This window comes from Prunus avium, chromosome 1, assembly GCF_965620075.1.
Source record: "Prunus avium chromosome 1, drPruAviu1.hap1.1, whole genome shotgun sequence".
NCBI lineage: Eukaryota > Viridiplantae > Streptophyta > Magnoliopsida > Rosales > Rosaceae > Prunus > Prunus avium.
Window position 1 is genome coordinate 62094096 of NC_142284.1, and position 25114 is coordinate 62119209.

Genomic DNA, 25114 nt, shown 5'->3' on the forward strand with positions numbered 1-25114 from the left:
AAAAGGAAGAACTTTAGAGGACTAGCTTGCAAGTCCTTAATTTGATAAGTTGGTCCCAAACATGTATGGGAATTTGTCTTTAACAAGATTCAATTCATATACATTTTGTTTGCAAGGAAGGAATTTGATAACAAAAGGAGGATCATCGTGCCTTATCCTTTGATTCTTTGAATGTCATAAAGGGAATACGCAAGTGGGGGGCTAGTGATGATATGTTACACGAAATTAAGAGGGTCCTTTAGAGAAAATCTAGCTACCATGATGTGATGCATGCAGCATATGGGACATCATGATGGATAACCCTAAAAAGAAAAAAGTCAAAAAGAAAAAAGTAAGAGAGAGAGAGATGTAATCAATTAAAAAGTAAACTAACAGAGAAGTTTGTTCCCATTTTGATGTTGTTAGTCAAACCATGATACCTTTCTACAAAGAGACATGTCCCAAACATGTTTTGATGTTGGTGCGCTATTTATATGTATGTAAATGTAATATAGGGGGGGCCCCTTGCTATATCCTTGTAAATTGTAATTTAAGAGACCATTAGGAAATGCTACATATTCATATGTTGGCCAAAACATTAGCATGTCGCCAATCCCAACCAGAAAAGAAACAAGGACGTCGACTTATTCATAATTTCATGGAATGAAGAAAACTCATTCGCTCATGGATATCTGCATATCTCATATATCTCATATATATGTATATATAATAGCTTACACCACTAACTACATTATATATCCATCATCACTCATCACTCCACTTTCGCTGTGTTCTCTTTAAAGACCAGACGTTATAAGCGAGGATAATGGGGTGCAGGCGCAGCAGCCACACAAATCTTTTTCTTTATATTCTTCTCATTATTATTTTTTAGTAACTCTTTTTACACCCAAAAATTGTCTCTGGATACTTACCAATATTCTTTGGAAACCCCTAACCAGCAATGTGAGCTGTAGCGCAAGTGTCTTTGTTCATCAACGACATTGTTGTAAGAACTTTCATGCTTTTGTAACCCTGATACTAACTTTGATCTGTACATGGTTCTAGAAGATCTTCTTCTCCTCTTGCGGCTCTCTTAACTCTCACTCAAGTACTCCGATTTGTATTATGTTAGATTAAGTTAATTTCAATCCATATGAAATGGGGAAGTATCACAATCCTTGCTTAACTTGTATGGATTGAAACAATCCCCACGTGCATGGTTTGGACGGTTCACCATGCAAATGAAGAACAATGATTTCAAACAGAGTAACTCAGATCATACTATGTTCTTGAAACACCAGGAGGGGAAGGTAACCACTTTAATAATATATGTTGATGATAAATTATTACTGGGAATGAAGACATGACATATCTCAACTGCAAGACTATTTGGCCAATGAGTTTGAGATGAAGAACCTAGGTGGACTCAAGTATTTATTGGTTATTGAGGTGGCTCGATCAAAGCAGGGTATATTTCTCTCTCAAATGAAATATGTCTTGGACTTATTGACAGAAATATGAATGCTAGATTACAAACCTATGTACACTCCGATTGATCAAAATCATCATTTTGGAGAATACCCGAATCAAGTTCCAACTAACAAAGAAAAATATCAAAGTTTAGTGGGAAGATTGATCTATTTGTCACATACTCGACCCGACATTTCTTATGCGGTGAGCATTGTCAGTCAATTTATGACTAGTGAAGACCATATGAATACAGTTATTTGAATACTTAAATATTTGAAGTCAGCACCAGGGAAGAGACTTATGTTCTCAAAACATGGTCATTCAAATATTGATGGCTATACAAATGCAAATTGGGCAGGAAGTGTAACAGATAGGAGATCCACATCCAGTTACTTCACATTCATTGGAGGTAATTTGGCTACATGGAGGAGCAAGAAACAGAAGGGGGTAGCCCTATCCATTGCTGAAGTTGAGTTCAGAGGTACGACCAAAGGAATTTGTGAACTCCTTTGGTTAAAGAAGTTACTTACTCAACTTGGGGGACTTCTTTTACTGTGATCGTGATGATCAACTAGTTACTCGCTTGCCCTGCTTACACCTGTGTCATAGAGGCTGCATTCTTCGGTGGTTGCATTGGCCTGAGTTGCTCAAGATGTATAAGTACTTTGCTGGGATTTGATTGGGCTATTTCAATTAAAATTGGACAAGAATGATGACCGAAGTACAGCGTGCTCATTCAACCCTAATTGGCCAAATTTCAAAACTTTTAGCCTTTCGCCTTTCCGTGACTTATTCTGCTTCTTACGACTCCTCAAAGTAGTATCTCCATCCATTCCTGCATGAAACTTCAGAATCTCAAATGACACACGAAGCAAAGAAAAAGTGATCATGTCTCCTCTTCTACAAAAGATCAGAAAATGATTCTATCCATGCTCAAATTTAAATTGAATTTCCAGGTGAGTCCACATTGTAGATTAGAGCTTCGTAAACTAATGTGAGAGATCAATCAGTTTCATAATGGGCCACATGTACTAATAATTAAAGGCATGCAATTTTTTTACGGAATAGTGAGACTTCGAATTATTGCCTCCTCTATTATGACTAGCCAGTAGTAACAATATTTGCAAGCTCACCTGTGCTGAATGAAGATCTGGGCTTTTCAAAGTCTTTTTCTTCTTACACGAGAGGGGGTTTGGACCCTGCAAGGTGGAAGAGAAAGGTTGGTAAAGTCATAAACATTGAAACAAGCATCTTAAGGAACCATTTTCTAACAGTATTAGCATGCCACCACAACGTGTTAATCTATATTAGCCCAATCAAATCCTATTTAATTTCACCAAAAATTTGGAAAATAGAACATACGTCAAAACACCGAACATCAGCTTAATGATATAATCTACATAGTAAGCCCTAACTTTTAAGTCTAGAATAGGAAAAAGACTACGTTGTCATTTCAAAGTGATCATTACAAATATTAAATAATAGGTGAGATAACGTTCAAGAAGCAAGTAACAAATCACTAATTTGTTACTTGAAATTTAATTTATATCAATCATAGAAAAATTCATTCCATATATGGAATACAATATGTAATTAAGGCCAAGGATTTATATATTTTCAATAAATAAAACATCTATGTAACAAATATCCTAAAACCAGAATTTAAAGACAATAACAAATTAACCATAGGAAAACTACAAATAGTTGTTCCATTACCCGAAAGCCAAAGTTGCCCACAACTGCTAGTTTCATCCATTCATGGGTATCTAACATTCCCTCTAAGTTTGTGGCATTTGAAATGGTGGAACCCAGCCACCAATGTTTTGGCCTTTCTGTGTCAGTGCATCTATTATTATTTTCAAATACTTCATTTCCTAAACTTTTAAAGTTTCCACTTCAAATTGCAAAAGTCTTCAACCAAAATGATGCTTATTTTCTTTCAATCGGAAGAAACTTGAAGCTTCAAGTGAGGATGTTTGCATTTCAGAAAATCTGAACAACCTATCTCCAGCCTACATTCAATGATCAGAACCGTCCATTTTTAAGCTTCTCCGCATCATCAATAAAAATCAGCCAAATAAAAATTATTTAGCCATTTGATCAGCAACCATTTCATTTTCATCTGAAAAACAGTTTTTGTCTGTACAGTTAATATGACCAAACAGTTTCTGATCTGGCTTTGTGTGTGTGTGTGTGTTTTCTTTTTTGGCAAGAATGACCCCTAAAATTGACATAAAATGTAGAAAGTTGCAATCATCAAACTGCATTGTGAGGCAGGCCTAGGGAGGATGCTTACGTTCTATTTTAAAAGCGAACATCCTCACTTGAGAATTCACAAGGAGAAAATCATTGTACGATTCAACTTAGCAGGGAAGGCAAAAGATGCATGGTCAAGAAATTGGCCAGAAAGCAGTGGCCAAAAGGTGGTCCACTGCCCACATCAACGAAGGTCAGAGTGATGCACAAGCTCAAATACTTTTATAATCCACTACAAACAAATACAAAATCTTAATCCTGATACTGTGATGGTGGCAGAGTTCAATGAGGGGTAATGGATGATAAAATATCCATGTACAATATGGTTCATACATAGTATATAATAAAAAATAGAAAAATAGGCACTTGCCCGTTTGTGCGACTCAATACACTACGCTTTTGGTCATCACCGTGGACTTGGGTCTCTCTCTCTCTCTCTAACACACAACAGTAGTTCTCATTCCAAACCAGTAATCATGAATAACTTTTGGAACACGAATTTGTGACTGATATATGTATATCAAAATTCAAAAGCAAGATTCATACAAATACCTCGATATGAACATGACAAGGAGAGAGAATGATGACTTATTGAATTAAAAGCATAATGATTCAAGGTATCTGAGAATCATACCTCTTCTCTATTCCCCCAGCCATCATAAGTAACAAAATACCCATTTGGAGTGAGAGACTCGATTGTAGCACCATACCTGAACATTCAACTAATCAAGCACAGACAAAAAGAAAAGAAAAGGTAAAGAAAATGTAGAAACTTGTGACTATAAGGTCAAGGCATTTCTTAATAGTGCAAGCAAATTCATAAGAAAATGCAAATAAGCCTCCTTACCGGTGGACGGAACTCCAAAACTGAATGACAAAGGACAAGGCCATGGGCTAAATAAAGGCCATTCCTTCACTCCCAACAAATTTGGTCACTGAGAATGCATCAACTTACAGCTTCAGACATCTGATGTGTTCCAGGGAATTCCTTGAATATTTGAAGACTCTAACAAATGCATCCTTTGATGAGAAATAGCAAGAGATGAGGATCATCTAATATGCATCTAATTTTTAAGTTTGAATATCTTTCCTCAACCCACATTTAATGTCTGGAATCAAACTGGAGTATGTGATTAACAAGGTTATGTTGCACTCCCACCTTGATCATTTGACTCAAAAGCTTCACAGATTCTTCCATATTTCCTTGCTTATAAAGACCATTGATCAATGTAGAGTAAGTGATAATAGAGAGGGAAATCCCTTCTTGAACCATCTTGTCTTTAAATTTAAAGGCTTCAACAGTATTGCCAATTTTGCAGTATCCATCAATCAATATATTATAGGTACCAGCATTAGGAGCTAACCCCTTTCGGTAAAGTTTACGGAAAAGCCTCTGTGCTCGATCCAAATTTCCTGATTTGGACAAACCATTTATAAGAGCATTATATGTGGTAATGTTAGGAACAAGATCCCTTTTCAGCATTTCATCTCGTAGGTTGAAAGCCTCGTTCACATTACCAGCAGCAGCAGTGGCATGAATTAGGGTGCAATATGTAAAATTGTCAGGAGAAAAGCCACTAACCAACAACTTCGATAAAAATTTCCTTGCATCGGCAACTTTCCCTGATCTGCAGAGTCCCAAGATAGCAATATTGTATACAACATGGTTGGGCAGAGAGAAACTTTTAACACTTTCATCAAGAGAATCTGAAAATTTCTGAATTTCTTGATGTCTACTGCCAACTTTGCAAAGCTTCAAAGAAGATAGACAATCTGAAAAAAGATTAAAATCCACTAGCTTCTTCAATAGAATATTTGCTTCATCAATCCTGCCAAGCCTATACAGAGTACTGACAACTTTGCTGCAAATAATTAAATTGGTGATAAACCCTTTGTCAATCATCTCACAGTATGAACTAAAAGCTTTATCCAGCATCCCTTCATTGCACCAACCAGTTATAAGGGATCCATATGTAACAATATTAGGGGATAGTCCCCTTGTCTGCATCTCAGCAAGAAGATCCATCACTTTACTTAATTTCCTGGACATAAAGGCACCATTGATGAGAGAATTGTACATTTCAATGGAAGGACCTATCGCTTGCCTTTCCATCAAACTTTTAACTTTGAAAGCTTCTTCAACATTCCCAACTTTACAATACCCATTACTCAGGGTTCTATAAGTCATCTTGTCGGGCAAACATCCTAGCTCCTTCATCTTATCGAAAATCTCCTCCGCTTCCACCAATTTACCCATCTTGCATAACCCATTAATCATTGTATTGAAAGCAACCCTGCTTTTGGTAAAACCTTTTGCTAAAATATCTTTAAATACAGTTATAGCCCCGTCGAGATCGTCCGTCTTGAAAAACCCATCAAGCATGGAACAAAAGCTAACCTCGTTAGGAGCCAACCCTCTTTTCAACATCAGATGCCAAAGATGCAAAGCATCATCAAAAGCACCCGCTTGACATAAACCCTTGAGAAGCGTATTGTAAGTTACAACAGTGTGATTGATTCCTTCCTGAAGCATATCATGGAAAAGCTTCAATGCCTCACTTGTCTGACCTTTCCGACAGTACCCATCCATCAGGGTATTATAACTGTAAGAATCAGGCTTTAAGTTCCAATATCTCATCCGCAACAACACTCCCTCCGCTTCACGAACTTGACCAACCTTACAGTACCCATTGATCAAGGAGTTGCAAATGAAAATATTCATGTTTAAGCCTGTGCTCAACATCTCATCCTGAATCCTAATAGCATCATCCATCCTGCTAGCTTTACAATACCCATCTAACAACACACCATAAGCACGCTCATCCACAACCCCAGACTCCTCCTCCACCTTCATACCCCGAAGCACCTTCTCCGCTTCCTCCATCTTACACTGCTTGCAGTAACCCTTAATCAATAGTGTATAACTCACCACATTTCTCATAATTCCCCTTTCAGACATCAACCCCAACACCAATTGGGCGCCTTTAACATCTCCCAAACTAACATACCCATCAATCAAACTATTGTAAGTCACTACATTTAATTCACAACCCGAACTTTCCATTTCTTTGACGAATTCCAGCGCTCTACTCAGCCTCTCCTCCTTACAATACGCGGTTACCATTATTGAACAAGTATAGACATCAGGAACAATCCCGAACCTAATTATCTGCTCATAAACAAGCAATGCAGTGTGACTTTGGCCGTTTCTGACCAAATTACTCAACAAAGAATTACAAGACCTTAAACTCGGAGATCGACCGCACTTACCCATATTGTCAAACACATGCAGTGCATACTTGGTCATGCCCTTCTCTGCAAACACCTTGAGAATCATATCGAAAACAGTGGGTGAAAACGTAAATTCCCTATAAACCCTAACAAGCTCATCCCAGACCACAGAGGAGAAATAATTATTGTTGCAGAGGCCGACCAATTCGTTCAAATACGCTCTGGTTTGATCGTACATTCGAGCTCTGGACAATATATGAACAATTATACAGTAAGACTTGAGGTTGGGCCTAAATTTTTGCTGCTTTGAAGCCAATTTGAAAAGGCTTAAGCAGGCTACCGGGTTTAGCTTCAGTTTCCGGAGGATAGTGTTGAGGAGTTGGTCGGAGAACTGAAAGGACAGCTTCAGCTTGTCAAGAGCATCGTACCGTTGGAGGACGAGGAGATTGGAAATCCGGTCTTGTAATTCGGGCCGGGTCAGCTTGTACTCATCCCGGAGCTTCCAGTTGAGGGTTCGGGACACATGGAGGGACCTGCGTGGGAAGTACCTGAGCATTTGGTGAGCTTTTGCCGCCACAGAGTAGTGCAACCAATGGCTGAACCAAGATTAAAGCTTTGTCGATCCAGCTTAGTCCTCTTTAACATACCATTCATTACATTTCATATCTGGGTATTCAATCAAAAGAAAACCTTTGATTGAATCAATTGAATGAAGTTCAATTGCCTACAAGGAATGTTGGGCTGAGAGTTGGCCTGGGCTGTCACTATATGATTTTGCAATAATATATCCAAAATTTTAAAGTTACTGTATATATATACCTAGGGAAAAATGCTTAATCGCGATGCGATGCGGAGAAGGGCTATGAATATATTTTTCATATCTTAATTTTAGGGCTTGTTTGGAATTGCTTCTCTAAGAATTACTTTTGTTCATAAGCGCTTTTAACAAAAATGTTTTTATTATAAAAATCTTGAATTTTCATAAAAAATTATCCAAAAGCGCTTCTAAACTTTTCTGCCAAATGTTGCAAGAAGCGTTTTTAGTTATCAGAAAGCGTTTTTGGCCCTTTCAAAAACACTCCCAAACAAGTACTCAGTAGTTAAATTAATTAGATCTAATCCAGTAGAAAATGGCCTAAACTTGAAGACTAGTGATCTCAAGTTCAAACTCTAATAACACTGTATCTGTGAGAAATCTTTTCCCTTGTAGTTTACACTATAACATGTATTTAAAAAAATTTGGTTAAATTAAATTTCTTTTTTGGCACACGTCATACAATGAAACACAAAACACCAATCAAAAGAGTAAGATGGGTCATTTTTGAGTTCCCGGATTCCGTCATATTTGATCATAGAGAAATTAAACCGTCTTTATTTAAATATTATGTATCCGGAGTACGGTTTTTCTTTGGCCAATATTTGTTTAGGTGAATAAAAACTTTTGAAATTAAGGGTCGGCCAATGGGGTTTAAAGTATATGTTGTAACATTGCTGAGGTGGTGCTATGATGATAAAACAGGTTCTATTCTATGTTTCAGTCTGCCAAATCAAATGAAGCAAACAAGTTTCGTAATGCTCAAAAAGTGCTAACTGCTCTTTTCTATATCAAGTGTTCTCTTAACGAGATCCTGCTCTGCTCTGTTCGCCTCTTCTCATCTGAAACCAACCATTGCTTCATTTCAAGACGCAAAAAAGCTTAACACAATACAACTCGAAAGGTTCCGGGAAGGGGGCTATTATAGCAAAATACTAACAACGGGGGTAAGAACAATAAATACAGTTTCAAATACCCATTTCCTACTATGGATTTTCAGTTAACGAGTTCAAACTGAACCTTTTGACCAGGTGTACAGAGAGCAAAAGAAGATATTTCCTTTTTCTTTTTCCCCTTCTACGGAGACAACATGGAGCTAAGGAGCTTCATCATCATTCTCAGCGGTTCCGCCTTTGAGATGCAAGTGCTTTTCCCTCTTCTGAAAGTCTGTCAAGCCCTTCCCACTCCCAGTCACCCCAACTTTCCCAAAAGGATCGTCAGGAGACTTGAAGATGCTCTCACGCTTGCGTCCAGAAAAGAAACCGATCTGAAAATTAATGTAACAAGTTACAGCTCTAGCTGGGATGATATGCGAATGAGCAGTAAGAACAGACAAAGCCGCTTAAATACCAAATCAATTCTTAGAAGAAGCTAGGTTGAAAATTGTCCACCGTGATGTAAAAGTCCCTTTTTAATAGGTACATTTATTTTTTCTGTTTCTTTGTAGTTACAATTGCTGACGGTAGAATGTTCAAAATCAAATGGGCCTTGTTCCAAAAACCCACACTTGAATTGCTCTGTTTATTTTAAACATAAACTAAGACAAGCACCAAAGATTAAATGGTCACAAGCAAAGTATGAAGTTCCTAGTACAATAACAAATCATGACCCCAGATTGCAACTCCTTAAAAAAACACAAAGTTTAACTGTGATTAAGCATAATAATCAACCTTCAAACAGTTCTTTATTTAATCCTTTTTCCTCTTCTGCAACTTCTTGTTATGTACTATCATCATATCAACTTTCTAATTCTAGGGCTTGTACAGCTATTTTGGAGAGATACCAAAATAGAACTAGGCTGGGAAGTGTGCAGCTAAGAAATTAAAGAAAACGCTAACTTTTCTTTTTCTTTGAAACCTGACCAAGTATAACGCAGAGTTTCATTAATGGGAGAGAAGTTTAAAACCAAGAGACAGCAGTGAGTTGTCTAATCTCTAATGCCTCTGTGATGAGGTAAACTTATGGAGCTTCACGGCCGCCTCACCATCACCTTTGAAAACACTGTTTTAGACTAAGACAACCACTCCAAAAGAAGAAAATGCTGCCGAACTAGTAATGTGTGTAAACAAATTAAACCGGCCAATATTGTTGTCCCTTGAAAAAGACCAATCAAAGCAATAGTGCAAGCACACAGAAATTCAAAAATGTCAAGCAAACATACCTTCTTAGTCTTGCCTTTGGTTGTTTGGAACTGTTGCCAAGCATTTTGACGTTTATTTTGCGTAACTTCTAGTTGCTCCATCCTCATCTTCGACTTAAAAGAATGTATCTTTTTTCGTTTGGTAGCTTTCTGTAGATTTGAAGTAGGCAAGAATCAGTCCCCAAAAAACTAGTTCTTAGAGAACATTGTAACAACATTGAACCATAACTAGCGCATTGTAAAAAATAGAAGACTACAAATCAATTACGATTGCTACCAAGCAATTTCCAACAAGTTGGATCGCTTATTCTACCAAACAACTACCAAATCTCTAAAGTAAACCAATTTTATGTAATCTTGAGTCAATAACAAAATAAATATACTTTATTAATTAAGTTCTATATTTACTAAAAAATATACTTATAAAAACTGTCAGTTTATTTCAGAAAGCATTGAATTTAGGTCATGCAAATAATTCTTATTACAAACTTCATTCACTCTTTCAGAATTAACAGCATTCAATTACACTTATCATTTAACTATTACCATTGCTACAAAAATCAGTTTTATATTTAAGCCATTGCTGGTATTGTGTTTTTACCTACTTTGAACCACATGACAAACTACAATACTTGATTAGGATCCATAACACTGACAACAATGAGTCATTGAAGACTATTTTTAAGACAAACATTTTTGTCTTGTGAATCTTCTACCACACCCACAATTTTGGGACAGGACAGAGAATGACAAAATAGATACAGATAGATAAAATACCACATCCTCAGGATCATCAGGTTCTATGCGAAGTTTTGCTGGTAAGCTTCGTGATTGGAAGTCAATAGATGCAGCTTGTGCAATCTTCCTTTTGATTGCTTGTTTTGTGGCCTCAGCAACCCTTTCAGCTTCCAGCAATGCATTGACAGCCCCTTCTTGAATTGGCCTTACATTGGCTGGATCCACCTGGGATAAAAATTACCAGTGGCATACCACAATTACATTTAAACAGAAGAATAGATGAACCAAAACACATGTAAAAATAAAATAAAATAAAATGTTGAAAATATGCAATATAAAAAAGGAATAACAAGCAATAATGAACAGATAAAAAGGGATCCACAACCTCAAATATTAAGTTAACTTGCACATAATATTTTAAGTCTAGAATAGGAAAAAGACTACGTTGTCACTTCAAAGTCGTCATTACAAATATTCAATAATAGGTGGATGGCGTTCAATATGGAAATACAATAATTTAATCATTAGAAATCACTCATTTCTTACTTGACATTTAATTTATATCAATCAGAGAGAAATTCACTCCATATATGGAAATACAATATCCACTTAAGGCATAGGACTAATATATTTTCAATAAATAAAAATTCCATGTAACGCATATCCTAACCAGAATTTAAAGACAACCACCTAACAATTCAACAGTAGGAAACTACAAAAAGTTGTTCTATATACCCAAAAACCAAAGTAGCACACAAATGCTAGTTGCATCCAGTCATGGGTATCTAACATTCCCTCTAAGTTTGTAGCATTTGAAATGGTTCAACCCAGATTACAATGTTTTTCCCTCTGTGTCATGCATCTATTCTTATTTTCAAATACTTCATTTTCTAAACTTTTAAAGTTTGCACTTCAAATTGCAAAAGTCTTCAACCAAGACGACATTTATTTCCTTTCAATGGGAAGACACGTGAAGCTTCAAGTGAGGATGTTTGCATTGAAGAAAAATCGGAACATCCTATCTCCAGCCTACATTCAATGATAACTGTCCATTTTTAAGCTTCTCCTTGATCATTACAAAAAAATCAGCCAAATAACAATCATTTAGCAATTTGATCAGCAACATTACCATTCATTTTCATCTGAAAACTGTGTTTGTCTGTACAGCTTATACGACCAAACAGTTTCTGATCTGGCCTTTTTTCTTTGGTTGCAAGAATGACCCCTAAAGATGACATAAAATGTAGACAGTTGTGATAATCAAACTGAATTGTGAGGTAGGCCTAGGGAGGTGCTAACATTCTATTTTAAAAGCAAACATCCTCACTTGAAAATTCTCCATGAAGAAATTCTTAATGCATGGTCAAGAAATTGGCAAGAAATCAGTGGCCAAAAGGTGGTCCACTGCCCACATCAATGAAGGTTAGAGTGATGCACAACCTCATATATTTTGTAATAATCCACTACAAACAAATACAAAATCTTAAGCCTGATACCTCCATGGTGGCAGAGTTAAATGATGGGTTGTGCATCTGTATTGGATGAAAACATATACATGTACAATATGGTTCATACATAGTATACGATAAAATTAAAAAATTAAAAATGCAAAATAGGCACTTGCCCATTTGTGGGACACAATACACTTTTGGTCATTATCCTGGGTTTCGGTTTCCTCCGAGTTTAGCCCTCCCCCTTCTCTCTCACACACAACACACAACACACAACTAGTTCTCATTCCAAACTAAGTACTCGTGGATAACTTTTGGAACAAGAATTTCCGACTGATATATGTATATCAAAATTTGGAAGCAAGATTTATACAAATACTGTGATATGAACATGACCAGGAGATAGAAGGATGACTTATTGAATTAAAAGCATAATGATTCAAGCTATCTGAGAAATCATACCTCTTCTCTATTCCCCCAGCCCTCATAAGTAACAAAATAACCATTTGGAGTGAGAGACTCGATTGTAGCATCATACCTGAACATTCAACTAATCAAGCACAGACAAAAAGAAAAGAAAAGGTAAAGAAAATGTAGAAACTTGTAAACATAAATTTATTGAAATTCATATCTCTGTTTATTATCACGTACCACTCCCCATCTTCACTCCAAACAGCTTGAACTTTTGTACCAGGAGGAAACTTGTCATGATAGTCAGAAATGCTCCCTGAATCCTACATGAGAAAAGAATGCAACGTGACCACAACAGGACAAGAGAGAGATTCACTAACTTTTGTACCAGGAGGAAACAGTAATATCAGCTTTTTTAGGTCAACGGAAAAATTCAAAAGGAAAAGACCAAAAAACGCAGTAAACACTAGGAAGATGCACTAACAGTAATATGAGGTTAATGCCATGCATTACCATATTTAAAGTAGTCACTAATGCTCAATAAATGTTGGAACAAAATTCAAATTCTGAAGCAATTATGATTTTGAATTCTTCTGAAGTTGAAACTCAAGCCAAGTAAACTGCAGAAGTTTTTATACAGAATCCTTGACCAGAACCATATGAGAAACAAAACTCTTCTCATGTAAATCATGCCCTAGCCACAACAAAAGCACATTTCACATACTACCACATACACAGAAAAAAAATTGTGGGCGTAGCTTTAACAAAACATAAAGCATATTTTCCCCATAAACCTAACAAAAGTAACAAAAGTAACAAAAATAAAAAATAAAATTATGTGAGGATGCCAATTTACATTTTCATTCCTCTGAGTCTGGGGCAAACTAGGAGATGCACAATCACTTGTCCCAAAATCTATTCCAGAACTTTGATTTTGCTTTGCAGTTGCAAGTAGTTCTTCTGTCAGAGCAATTACCTGCAGTAACATAGATTTAGCCCAAGCCTAAATTTGAACACCATATGTACAAATATTTGTCATCGTCGAAAACAGCAAATTATTGTCAGAATGCAAACATAGAATGTCAGTGTGAAAATCTGAAATCAGTTGACAGAGAAAGTGAAAGCTGACCATCACCACAAATAGCAGACCTGCAAAGGAACCAAGATAGAAGTAACATGCCTCTTGATGAAGCTCTAAGGATCTTTTTTTTTTCCTCTAATTCTCCAGAGTTCCAATTTCTGGAGTGTATGAACTTTATTTAACATAAAAACCATCCTCACCTTATTCAACCCTGTTATGAAAACAAACCTCCACAGGTGCCATAGCAGTTAATTGGTGTTGCTAGTTTGAGCAACATGTTGATTCCTTCAAAAGAAAGGAGGAAGAAATAAAAGAAGAATGATAATTGCATTGAAAGCCTAGACATCCATATAATAGTAACTGTACTTGGTTGTCATCCCTAAGGGCCAGAGAAGATGTTGACTCTGTTTCCACAAAGAAACACTAAAATAGGACCTATACACTACAAACTCCAATAAATTAGAGTGCCACAAATGTAGGAATGGACCAAATTATTTGATAAAATGTACATGCAATATCTACAAACAGAATATAAAATATAAGCAAAAAATACCTCATTGAGCTCTCTTTCCATGTCAGCATACTCAGAGTTTACAGGATCATCAGCTAAAAGCTCCTTTACCTGATCCAAAGGATGGGAAAAGTCATTACCAAAAAAAATAAAATTACAAGAGATTACATAGAACGATTTACCATGCAACCTACAGTATATAAGGGACATGCAAGAACAACACAAAGCAACCAAACTAGCTGAAATGATCTAATTATTGTAGTATTAATATATAATAAAACCGGATCCAAGTTTCCAGTATAAGAACATTTTCTCCAGAGAGTCACTCACTTAGGAAAATCTCCAAACAAGAATTCTGCACAGAGGTGGCATGGACATCATCAAATACCTCAACTTTCCATTTAATCATCCTAGTAAGAATCTGACCTCTGGGTGGAGGAAAATAACTAAAAGCCCAGACTACTGTTTATAAACTCCAAGCTTGCCCGTGATGTAAAACACAACAGTAAAAGAATCAAAGTACATAATAATACATATGTCTATATATGGAGTAAAGAGGAGGTATTGAGTTTGTGGCCTACAATTTTTGTCCAGATGAACAATAAGTCCATTGGCCCATAAGGCTTCATATACTTTTGCTTATATATTACAAAATCATCTTATGTATCAGCAAATTTTTACATTATAAGATAGTCGTTCTTCAAAGCTTTTTATTTTAAATTTCAGTATTTCAATTTAAAATAGACTATCCAATTTGGTAGTTTTCAAATCAAGATTCTTGCAAAGTAATTCTTACCACTCCTAACTCTCCCTATGCAGACAAAATTCATAATCTTGCTTTCTCAAGGATAGGACTTGAATACATGAGTTTAGTGTATAAGCTAATCTCATGTCTATTCAATACTTAAAAGCTGACTTGCCATAATCATTGACTCACCTTCCCAAGAAAGGACATAAACCTTCTTACAGGAGGTTTAGCAGCAAAGGCAGAACCTCGCCCCATGAGTAATAAATGTTTTTCCCACAACTTAAAATCATCAAACAAGCAGAACATATTTTCCAGTATAATTTAGTAACTTAAATAGGAAATAAGCAAAGTCTACTAGGTTTCAAAAGGGATATGGCCACCTAAGAGCTAAATAACCCCCATACACATACGTATATGTACATTACTGCTGAGATTATGAACATATATATTAATGGGCTAAGAACCTCGTGGACCTCCACTTGGGTCTACTAAGTTTGCTCTTTACAACTGTTTGAATAGGTTAGGCTTCTTTGATCGGCAGGAATGAAATGAATTGAGTCTTTTTCCTTTACTTTACTTTGTTTCCTTTTCTGCGTTTTCCTTCCTTTTTCTACATTTAGGGTTCTATCAATTACAGGAATCTCAATTTCCGAGGTAGAAGATCACCACGGCCCATTGACTATGTTGCTGAAATCATCAACCGCACGCATAAAAACTAAATTTTAAAATCTCTCCCTTTTTTTATTTTCAGAAAAGGGTTTCTTTCAGGTACACAGTGAGTGCAAAAACCCTAGTTAGAATTCAACTAAACCCTAATCATAACATATCGACTGTAACGTTGAAAATTAATGATAATAAGAACAAGAACAAATAAATTAACGAAGAAGAAGAAGAAGAAAGTAGAGTGGGGACCTGGTGAAGCTGATCTTTGTAGGTTGAAAGATTGGAGGCCAGTTCTTCTATGCTTAGCTCTTCTCCTCCCTCTCCTTCCATATTTTTTTATTTTTTGGTTTGTTTATCTTCTATAATTCTCAGAGATAGTTTATTGATTCCGAGCGATTTTTGCAAAAGCAGGAAGAAGGAAACAAAGATTGAATTTGGAGAGGAGAGAACAGAAGGAACCTAAACACTTCGAATCATAAGATTAGAAAAACGCAAGTAGAAACTCAACCAGTGGACTCTCCTTGGGTCCGAATTGTTTCCTCCTGGGCTGGGTCTAAAATTTGGCCCATACATTTTGTTATTAGCTTTTTTTTTTTCGTCTTTTTAATCTCAAATTATAAATAAATAGACCCAATAACCAATTACAATAGTCATGACGATAATCAAACTTTTGAATTAGTACTTTTTGAGATATTTAGTCATATACCCATTCTTAACACTAATAATATAGATAAATTCTACACCATTTAATTTTTATAAATAAACTCAAAAAATGACAACTGGCCATATTGAATTTAATTTTGATTATTAAATTACTTTGATGGCCTATCGAGTGTTTTGGGGTTTTTTGTGATGTTTTAGGGTTGGGTTTGTTTTAAGAAATTAATGACAGTTTTGTAATTTAAAAGAAGTTAAAAGCCTTTTTGTTATGTTGTAAATGGGTTTTGGGTGTGTTTCTAAAATTCATTTCATATAGGATTTTTTATTTATAATTTGGGCTTTTATATTGGGTATAATAGTGAATCTTCCTAATTCTTTTGCAGGAATGATAACTTTTAAAATAAATCATTCGAACTATGATATTACATTATGAAATTGGCTCAAATGACTGATTAGTGTTTTTAATTTTTTTTAGTCAAAGATTAGTGTTTTATTAACTCATGAAATGATTAGAGTTTCATCCTTATCCAAATGACAGCCCGCCTTCTACTATTTTGAGTAATATTTTGGTGCTATATAGACTAGTAATCGGTCGAATTGACTAAATCAGATGATCCGAATTGTAATGGTTGCTTTGGTTTATTTTGACTATAAAAAAAAAGTTAAAACAATTTAAAATTTGAATGGTTTGGTTTGGTTCGATTTTGAGCTTTTGTAAATTAGTCTAAACTAAATTCGACTGTTTACTTGTATTTTTATTTTATTTTATATGTGTAATACTCTCATTGGATAATAACTAGATAAGGATTTTGAATTTGAAGTTTAATTGAACTTTTAAGCTATTAATATTTGAATTGTGACTATATTAGTTTATTGAACTTTTAAGCTTTGTAGCATGTTGAATTTTAGGATGGTTTTATATGTTACAAAAAGAAAAAATATGTAGCATATTATGAATTTTATTTTGTTATAAGAGCACTTCCACCCATTTCCCATGACAAAGGGTAAGGGCAAGGCAAGGGTTGTTACTATTCATGTGAATAGCGACAGCCCTTGCAAAAAGGCTTGTGATGTTTCCACCCATTGCCATGGCAACCACTATTCACACGAGATATGAAGGAGAGGAATTTGAATAGAGTTTTGGTGTGGGAAATAAAAAATATGACTAAGTTTTTTTTTATTTTATAAATTCTGAAATTTTTAGTATTTTTATAGATTTTTTTTTCGATTTTTTATAAAAAAATTTCATTGCTGACATCAGCAAACTCCGGCAACAGCCCAGGCTTGTGGAGCCCACCAACTACCCTGGCTGCATTTGCCCCCTGAAAACACTTTTTGGGGCCTAGGCCCCCCCTTGCCCTGGCACGGGCTGAACGGTGGAATCGCTTTAATTAGTTGAACAAAGTTAAAAAAAATGCAAAAGAAGAAAAAAAGGCTCAAGTCCAAACCGTTTTAAATTGGTCTAGTTTGGTTCAATTTCCTCCGTAATTTTTATCAAAATCGAACTGAACCAATTCATTATATTATAATTTGTTCGAACGTGATTTTGAAATAAAACCGATCCAATCCAGACCGTACCCACCCCTATTTTCTTGTATCATCACCACCTTTTCCTCTCTTTATCCATTTATCTTTCTTTTTTCTCCAAAACAGAAATCAAATTCGGAAGGCCGCTTAGGGCTTGGCCTAGGATTCAAGTATTGCTTACAACTTATAAGTCATTGACCTTAATTGGGTGGGGCAATATTTGCTTAACATTGTATTCCTCGAGATGTTCTTATAATAATTGCCAGCTGAGAATGAAAACTTTTCCGTTGGTGATCTTTCTTGTTCCCAATTTGTTTTAATTTAACCATTGCAAAGGCTTATTCCCAATTTGTGCCAGTAGTGAACTTAAATACCAATACTTTTAGTATCAGTCCCTGAAAATATGTTCTACCCTATCATTATTATCAACATATAATATAAGCAAATGATTCATACACCACACAACCAAGATATCACAAACTCATGGCTTTTGGACTTTTGTTGTTTTCCAGCAAAGGATAATTTCTCTTCATCTATATACAAGGGAGCCCAAAACAAAACTAGATATAGCCAGTAGCTGCCATAGGGATAATGTCTCAACTCAACCGCTAGCACAGCTACAAGCCCCCACCACCATGGCTCTTGATTGAAGCTTTAAGACATGTTGCAAACACTCACCTCCTCCATCCACCTCACCCTTTCCCTGCAAGTAACACAAAAATTATCAGTCAGCAGTTGTCAGAATACTAATATAGATTCATTATCAAGAAACAGAATTACGGGTTCTGCAACTAATATGCACAACAAACAAACTCATTATCACTACAAATAATAAGGGTCAAACTATTAGCACTTCTAATTTAGCTCCTCCAAAATGTTTATCGTACAACCCTGCACTCATATCTCCTGCAGAAAGTTAAAATTTGGAGTGCCAATGGCAATAGTGCAATATAATACTATTGTCACCCCAAAATGATCACATCACATAAACGTTTCCCCAACCCCAACTTTTCAGAAACATTTATCAATAATAAAACCAACAAATCATTTTACTCAGCTCACTAATATTGTTAAAGTGTCTTCACACTAAAATTTAATTCTCTTTTTCCCCCCCCTTAGCTTTGGATGACCATGGCAGTGCTCCATCATGGGCAGTCATGGAGAACATGGGTATTTTTTAGATATATTATTATTATTAACATTATCTCACACATGTCTTATTGTTTATCAAACATCAAATAAAAAATGAAGCAAAAGGAAAAGAACAAAAGAAAATAAGAAGGTTTATTGAGCATGGGGGGCTTCAGAAAACCATACCATGTGCTCTCCTGACTTTGTTTCATGAAGAAATTGCTCCAATGCACCATCCCCACTAAGAATTTTTGCTCCAAGTCCTGGAGCGTCCACTGACCCAACAGCTTCTTCATCAACCAAAACTGCACACACCCTATTGGTTTCTGGTTTGATGTTTGGAACCTGTGCACAATCATAATGATCTAGTGTCATAGACCCAAATACAGAAATACCCAGGGTAAATACCAAAATTATATACACTTTCAGTTTTCTTTTTCTTTTTTCTTCTGCAAGTAAAAGTCATCAAGTTCGTGGAATGGCCAGACATTAAGCAAGTTATCGCCTTGCATAGCATAGAAGAGCGACACTACCATTGTTTCATAACCAAAACTTGGAGCAGCAACTAGAATTACTAATTTCACTACTATGCAAGGAATACAGAGATCAGCTGCTTCCATCTATGGTTAAAGTATACAATGTCCCTACCCAGTATGTCCCAGTGAAAATGAAACATCCTGAGACATCCAACATATAGAGGAGTACATTTAATTGTATTAGCAACATAAGGACTAGGACAGATGCGACGGTCCGCATATACCTCAAACATTGCGTCCGTAAGAATGTTTTCCAATATGGCTCTCAAACCTCGAGCACCAGTGTTCTTTGCCATTGCCTTTTTTGCAATCAATCTCAACGCATTATCAGTAAAATGTAATTTGACCTGCAATGCCATAAAAAATAAGAAATTACATCATAAATACATACCCTGCAAAAAATGCAATTATGAAAGGTATGGAAAGAAAGACGGTATTGACTACAAAATGCAATGGATCAAAATCTTACATTGTTCATGTTAAACATCTTCTTGTACTGTTTACCAAGAGCATTTTTAGGTTCTGTGAGGACCTAATTTAAAAGATAAAACATAGGGATCTTTCAATATCTTATCAATAAGGGGAAAAAAAACCACAAAAGAGTCTAGACAACCAGGAAATTTGATTGTAATATCAAGAATATGAAATGAATAAGCATTAACAGGGAAAAAAAGTGAGTAACTTCTAATATTATGCTTAAGAAGTGATGCACAATATCCTAGAGATTGAGCATACCTAAAATGTTATACAGTCCCACCAAATAATAACCATAAAAACAACAAGAAAAGATTCGGGATATAACCATGGAAGAGATAGAGCACACCTGAACAAGTTGGTCCTCATTTAAAGATGACAAACTAACTAAAATGGGAAAGCGTCCAACAAATTCAGGTATCAGGCCATACGCAATAAGATCACCAGTCTCCACCTTCAAGTCCATTAGAGAATTTAAGTTTAAGGACTCATTATTCAAAAGAATTAGGGTTTTTGTGTCATAGAAAAAGAAGAAGAAGTTAAGGAAGCCTCAAGTCAAAAAATTGATAAAAGGAAAAGACAAGAACAATGACGGAATATACAATATCTTTGAATACATTGAGTTTTTATTCTCACAGATTCCAACAATGCTGATGCCGAGATGGCATCAGTCAATTCACTAGTCCTCATGTTTGCACGAACTGGTGCTCCGAAGCCAATGGAAGAATCTTGGAGCCTGGAAAAAGAAGACGCCTAAACCTTTCAAACTACCTTCAAAGTAGAAACATTCATGCAAATAATTCTATTATAAATCCCTGGGAGAGTGCATTACCTTTCTGAAATGGCTTTCTCCAAACCAACAAATGCCCCACCACATATGAAAAGGATATTTCTTGTATCCATCTGCAAAGAATCACAACAAAGTAATTAGATGCACCAGAAACTAATGTTGACATTTTTCAAACAAAGTACTTCTAAAGTCAGACTTCGAGCACAAATTGTATTATCAAAACTGAACAATGCCTGCTGAAATGTAATTAGCTATTCCACATTCACAGTCCATTTTTTTAAACTACAAATATTAGAAGCGTTTCAGTTCTCTCAAAAGCCTTGGAAACCTCGGCCAAAGACACTCCTTAAGCAAAAAAATGTTGGGGGAGAGAAAAGTTGGACACCAGTCAAATGAAATCATTTTCCACTTTCTCGCATACTTGGTATATCTAGTGAACTAGATATAATATGACTAGAGAGCCAGCTTGTTCATGTGATTTTAATTTCATAATAGGACCATGAATAAAAGTTCTGTACTTTCACAGCTTATGAACCCACCCCATACAAGCAATATTTGTGCTTTGCACTGCTGGAAAAGCCTGACATGAGACCTAATGTCTCAGGAAATATTACGAACCTGAGGGCATCTTTTGCCTACAAATCTAATAGCATCAAAGAAAAGCATACAAAATGACAAGGAGGAAGAAATGAAAAGGGTAGTTTTAAGCCTAAAATACCTGAATACTATCACCACGAGGATGCTTCCGAGCTCCTTTATCAGGAATGTTAACTACCTGATGGGTCAAAGTAAAGGAAATTTACTCTTATATAACTAAATGAGAATTTGAGGAACATTTGAAAGCATCAGAACTGATACCTCTTGATCATTTTTAAGATGTCAATCACTATCGAAGGGTCACATATGTCGCTGAAGGCAGTATTTTAATTTCCAAATAACTTTTACTTAAACCATATAGTATGTAACAAAAACATGTTCCAATGCTAGGACATCAAATCAATGGATGTGGTTTCATTATAGTTAAAGCCATCCGCATTAAATTATTTTGGATAAAGGTCTATTACATGGCAGATGCCCAAGTTCATTGCAGGAAAAGGTTGGCAGTAGAACTACATGGAAACTGAAAAACAAATAAAGCAAGTTAAATTCTTATTTTTCACAAGATGGTATTATTAAAAAATTTAGAAAATATCGTAGAGTATAAAGTGGGATGCTTCAAATTACAGAAAAGAAAAAAGGATATCACAAGTATTAGTTTATATACTACTAGTACAATATTTTACCATTTGAGAAGCTAGAAATTCACCAGGAAAAATTGCATGCAGGAATGCTTCAATGGTGTTCTACGAAAAATGGTTTTAATATAGATCTATTAAAAAAGAAAAAAAATATTAATTGCTGGATTTATGTCAGTTATTGCTACTACACTCACATTAAGAAGGTTGACAGGATTTGATTTTCATCAACCACTGCCCAACCAAATTCAAGACCTCCAGAGATAGACTGAAACGAAAATTGATGTAAAAGATGAAAGATTTATCCTAAAGAAATTGACGGCACAAAACGATTAGAAATAAATGTCTTCAATCTGAACAGGATAACTTGCATTAAACTAGGAATCCTTCTTGTTAGAGTTCTTCATAATGATATACAAAAATTAGCAGAACAGGGATCATATTGACAGACTAACTTAAAGTTCTTTTACTTGTGTCCTATGAAAAAGTTGGTTTCCTTACAGTTCCTTCCAACATTTTCAGCAATGCCTGTTGAACACCCTCCCCAGATACATCTCTGCTTAAGCTCTCTGCCTAAAAAAATAGCATCTTTGTTGTTAATATAAAGGAGGGACACAATAAGTTGTTTTTCAAAACGTATATCTATATCACACCTTCTTCGTTATCTTATCAACTTCATCAATGTAGACAATCCCTTTCTGAGCTGCTTCCACATCAAAGTCAGCTTCCTAAACACAATGCAACAATCAGAATGTAATTATGTAAGATGTGCTTAATATCACAAAAAAAAACACAAAGTCCAGTGCTTGTACAAGAAACACATGACATAACATAAACCATACCATAAGCAGTCTATACAATATTGATTCCACATCTTCTCCGACATAACCTGCCTGCATAGTCAGAGAGAGAGAGAGAGTAGTGGAACTATCAGTGAATCCTTCCAAGCAACAGAAACCATCTCTCATTAACCAAATTGATCGACATTATCACATCTACATCAGTATGATATGGAAAATTCAGGACATCAAATTCATGACAAACAGAACGGCAGAGATTTTGCTGTTTCTTGCATGAAACCATTGTTATGTAAAGACTCCCTACAATTCAATTTTTTTTCTCCTGTCTTAATACTAACACCATCTCTGTCTTCTTTCCTTATTTTCTTTTCCCTCCTTGTTAACTTGAATGTCTTTTTAGATGTTACAATTGAAAAAAAAATTAGAAAGGAAACCTCAAATCATATAATATCAATGATCAATCCCACAAGAGGATACTTCTACCGACTTTTCTCTGAATGACAATGAAATGATATTTCCAATATGCACAAGAACATTTTCACACATCATCATCATTGCATACTTAGGAAACCATAAACTTCGATAAAGGGTGAAAATTATCCTCTTGCATGGGTTCATGTGCAACAAATTGAGATTCAAATGAAGTAATCTGATTTTACACAGGAACATTTTCACAATGAAATGATATTTCCAATATGCACAAGAACATTTTCACACATCATTGCATACTTATAAAACCATAAACTTCGATAAAGGGTGAAAAATTATCCTCTTGCATGGGTTCATGTGCAACAAATTAGGATTCAAATGAAGTAATCTGATTTTACACAGTCAATTGACGACGATACAAGATTCCCAAAAGCATTACAAGAATGTTTTCCACACAATGACATTTGAAACAATAGCTGTAGGGATCATAGCCATGACATCAAGAACATCATGCGTGGAACAAGACAGAGCAACACACTTGCCTGTGTTAATGTTGTACCATCAGCAATGGCAAATGGCACATTCACAACACGAGCTAGTGTTTTTGCAAGTAACGTCTTCCCTATCCTTGGTCAATGCAAAAAATCATAATGAGTACAACAATATTTTTAAGCTGCAGGAGGTTCCCACGAATAAAAAACGCCACAAAGCACACATAAATAAGAATGTTCATCCTACCTGAACCAGTGGGACCCATCAATAATACATTGCTCTTCTCCAGTTCCACAGAATCACTATCAAGTACACCTTGAAGTTTATAATCAGCTGATTCTGCACCAGACCTGATATTCAGTTCGCAATCCAACAGTCAATTAATAAAAGGCATAAAAGACACATCAATTTAAACAATAAAAGTATCTAAAACCGTATATTCATTTGCTGTAAACATCTCAAACACAGAAACTTTCTCAGCAAGGAAGGACCAACACGTTTTGGACTAACCCAGTCTGCAGGGAAGCGTGATGTATCCTTTTGTAGTGGTTGTAAACTGCAACGGAAAGCACCTGCACACGCACATATGAAATCATTCATTTAATTTTGCACAACATTTGATTTGCTCAAACAATGAAATCCAATAAAATTCAAAAACCCAAAACCTTTTTGGCTCTTTCCTGGCCGACAACAAAGTCATCAAGCGCCTTATAAATTTCCTTCGGGGTGGGCAAGTCCGTGGCTGCCGGAGACGAATCAACAGCGCAGGAGGGCTCCGGTTTTGCATGAAAGGAATTGGCGCGGGTGTCATCCTTAGGCTTAAGCCTACCAATCTCGATGAAAGTGCCATGCAGAGGGACGAGTTTCAAGGGCCTGAAATAGAAGGCGGTCTTGCAATTGGGGCAAAGATTGAGGGCCTGGTAAAGCCCCGTCTCTCGGCCGGTAATGGAGAGTGGTCGGGTGGAGAAGAGCACCGCCATTTGTTTGGAGCATCGGGGACAATTTACGTCAGCCCTAATGTGGTCGTACTCTCCTCCACTCCCTCGTCCTCCTCCAATTGGGCCCTCCCACTTGTGGCGCTGGTGGTGGTGGTTTGGGAGGACTGAGGAGAGAGTGTGCGTGGGGTTTGTGGCAGAGACTGATGCGGTGGCGGTGATTATTCGGATGAGGGAGGATCTGCTGCTGCTGCTGCTAAATCTATATCGAAGAGATTGAAACATGTCTTGGTTTTGGTGTTTTCGGTGTAGCAGATTTTTGGTTATTTGATTACAATTTGGAACGGAAAAGCAGTCATTGGAGAGTGAGGAGAAATGTAGCCCCTTCCCTCCAACAGTAGCCAACAGGAGTTTTAATCCTTCTCCTTTTTCCTTCCCTCCAACAGTAGGCAACTGGAGTTTTAATCCTTCTCCTTTTTTTATTAGAATAATTTGCCAATCTTCCATTCCATGCAATTAAATTTGAGGGTAAATTGGTTATTTTATTTTCATCTTTTTTGTAATATATATATATATATATATATTCTTCCATTGGGGTTTAGGAGGGATTGC

At 36.0% G+C, this 25114-nt stretch overlaps 3 protein-coding genes across 5 annotated transcripts; all 3 read right to left on the reverse strand.

Moving 5' to 3' along the window:
- Positions 1–1660: 1660 nt before the first annotated feature.
- LOC110765775 (Pentatricopeptide repeat (PPR) superfamily protein) lies at positions 1661–7719 on the reverse strand. 3 transcript variants are annotated; one of them, XM_021969005.2, is made up of 4 exons: positions 4553–7719; positions 4340–4415; positions 2583–2648; positions 1661–2284 (listed from the first exon to the last, which is right to left on the reverse strand). In XM_021969005.2, exon 1 carries the CDS (start codon positions 7490–7492, stop codon positions 4808–4810), a length of 2685 nt encoding a protein of 894 aa, XP_021824697.1. In that variant the 5' UTR covers positions 7493–7719; the 3' UTR covers positions 1661–2284; positions 2583–2648; positions 4340–4415; positions 4553–4807. The 3 variants fall into 3 exon arrangements, with proteins under 3 accessions (XP_021824697.1, XP_088103329.1, XP_021824698.1); XM_088247203.1 differs by having other exon boundaries at positions 1661–2294; XM_021969006.2 differs by having other exon boundaries at positions 4340–4427.
- An 866-nt stretch (positions 7720–8585) lies between these two features.
- Positions 8586–15972, reverse strand: LOC110765757 (nucleic acid binding/RNA binding protein). The gene is made up of 8 exons (XM_021968983.2): positions 15743–15972; positions 14125–14193; positions 13347–13466; positions 12731–12813; positions 12542–12617; positions 10668–10853; positions 9912–10040; positions 8586–9017 (listed from the first exon to the last, which is right to left on the reverse strand). Exons 1-8 carry the CDS (start codon positions 15821–15823, stop codon positions 8847–8849), a joined length of 915 nt encoding a protein of 304 aa, XP_021824675.1. The 5' UTR covers positions 15824–15972; the 3' UTR covers positions 8586–8846.
- A 2069-nt stretch (positions 15973–18041) lies between these two features.
- Positions 18042–24991, reverse strand: LOC110765750 (ATP-dependent Clp protease). Its single transcript, XM_088246913.1, has 15 exons — positions 24233–24991; positions 24078–24139; positions 23814–23917; positions 23614–23697; positions 22689–22735; positions 22500–22574; positions 22348–22419; positions 21330–21386; positions 20654–20724; positions 20458–20557; positions 20171–20275; positions 19817–19879; positions 19572–19694; positions 18998–19156; positions 18042–18383 (listed from the first exon to the last, which is right to left on the reverse strand). Exons 1-15 carry the CDS (start codon positions 24785–24787, stop codon positions 18282–18284), a joined length of 1779 nt encoding a protein of 592 aa, XP_088103039.1. The 5' UTR covers positions 24788–24991; the 3' UTR covers positions 18042–18281.
- Positions 24992–25114: the final 123 nt, after the last annotated feature.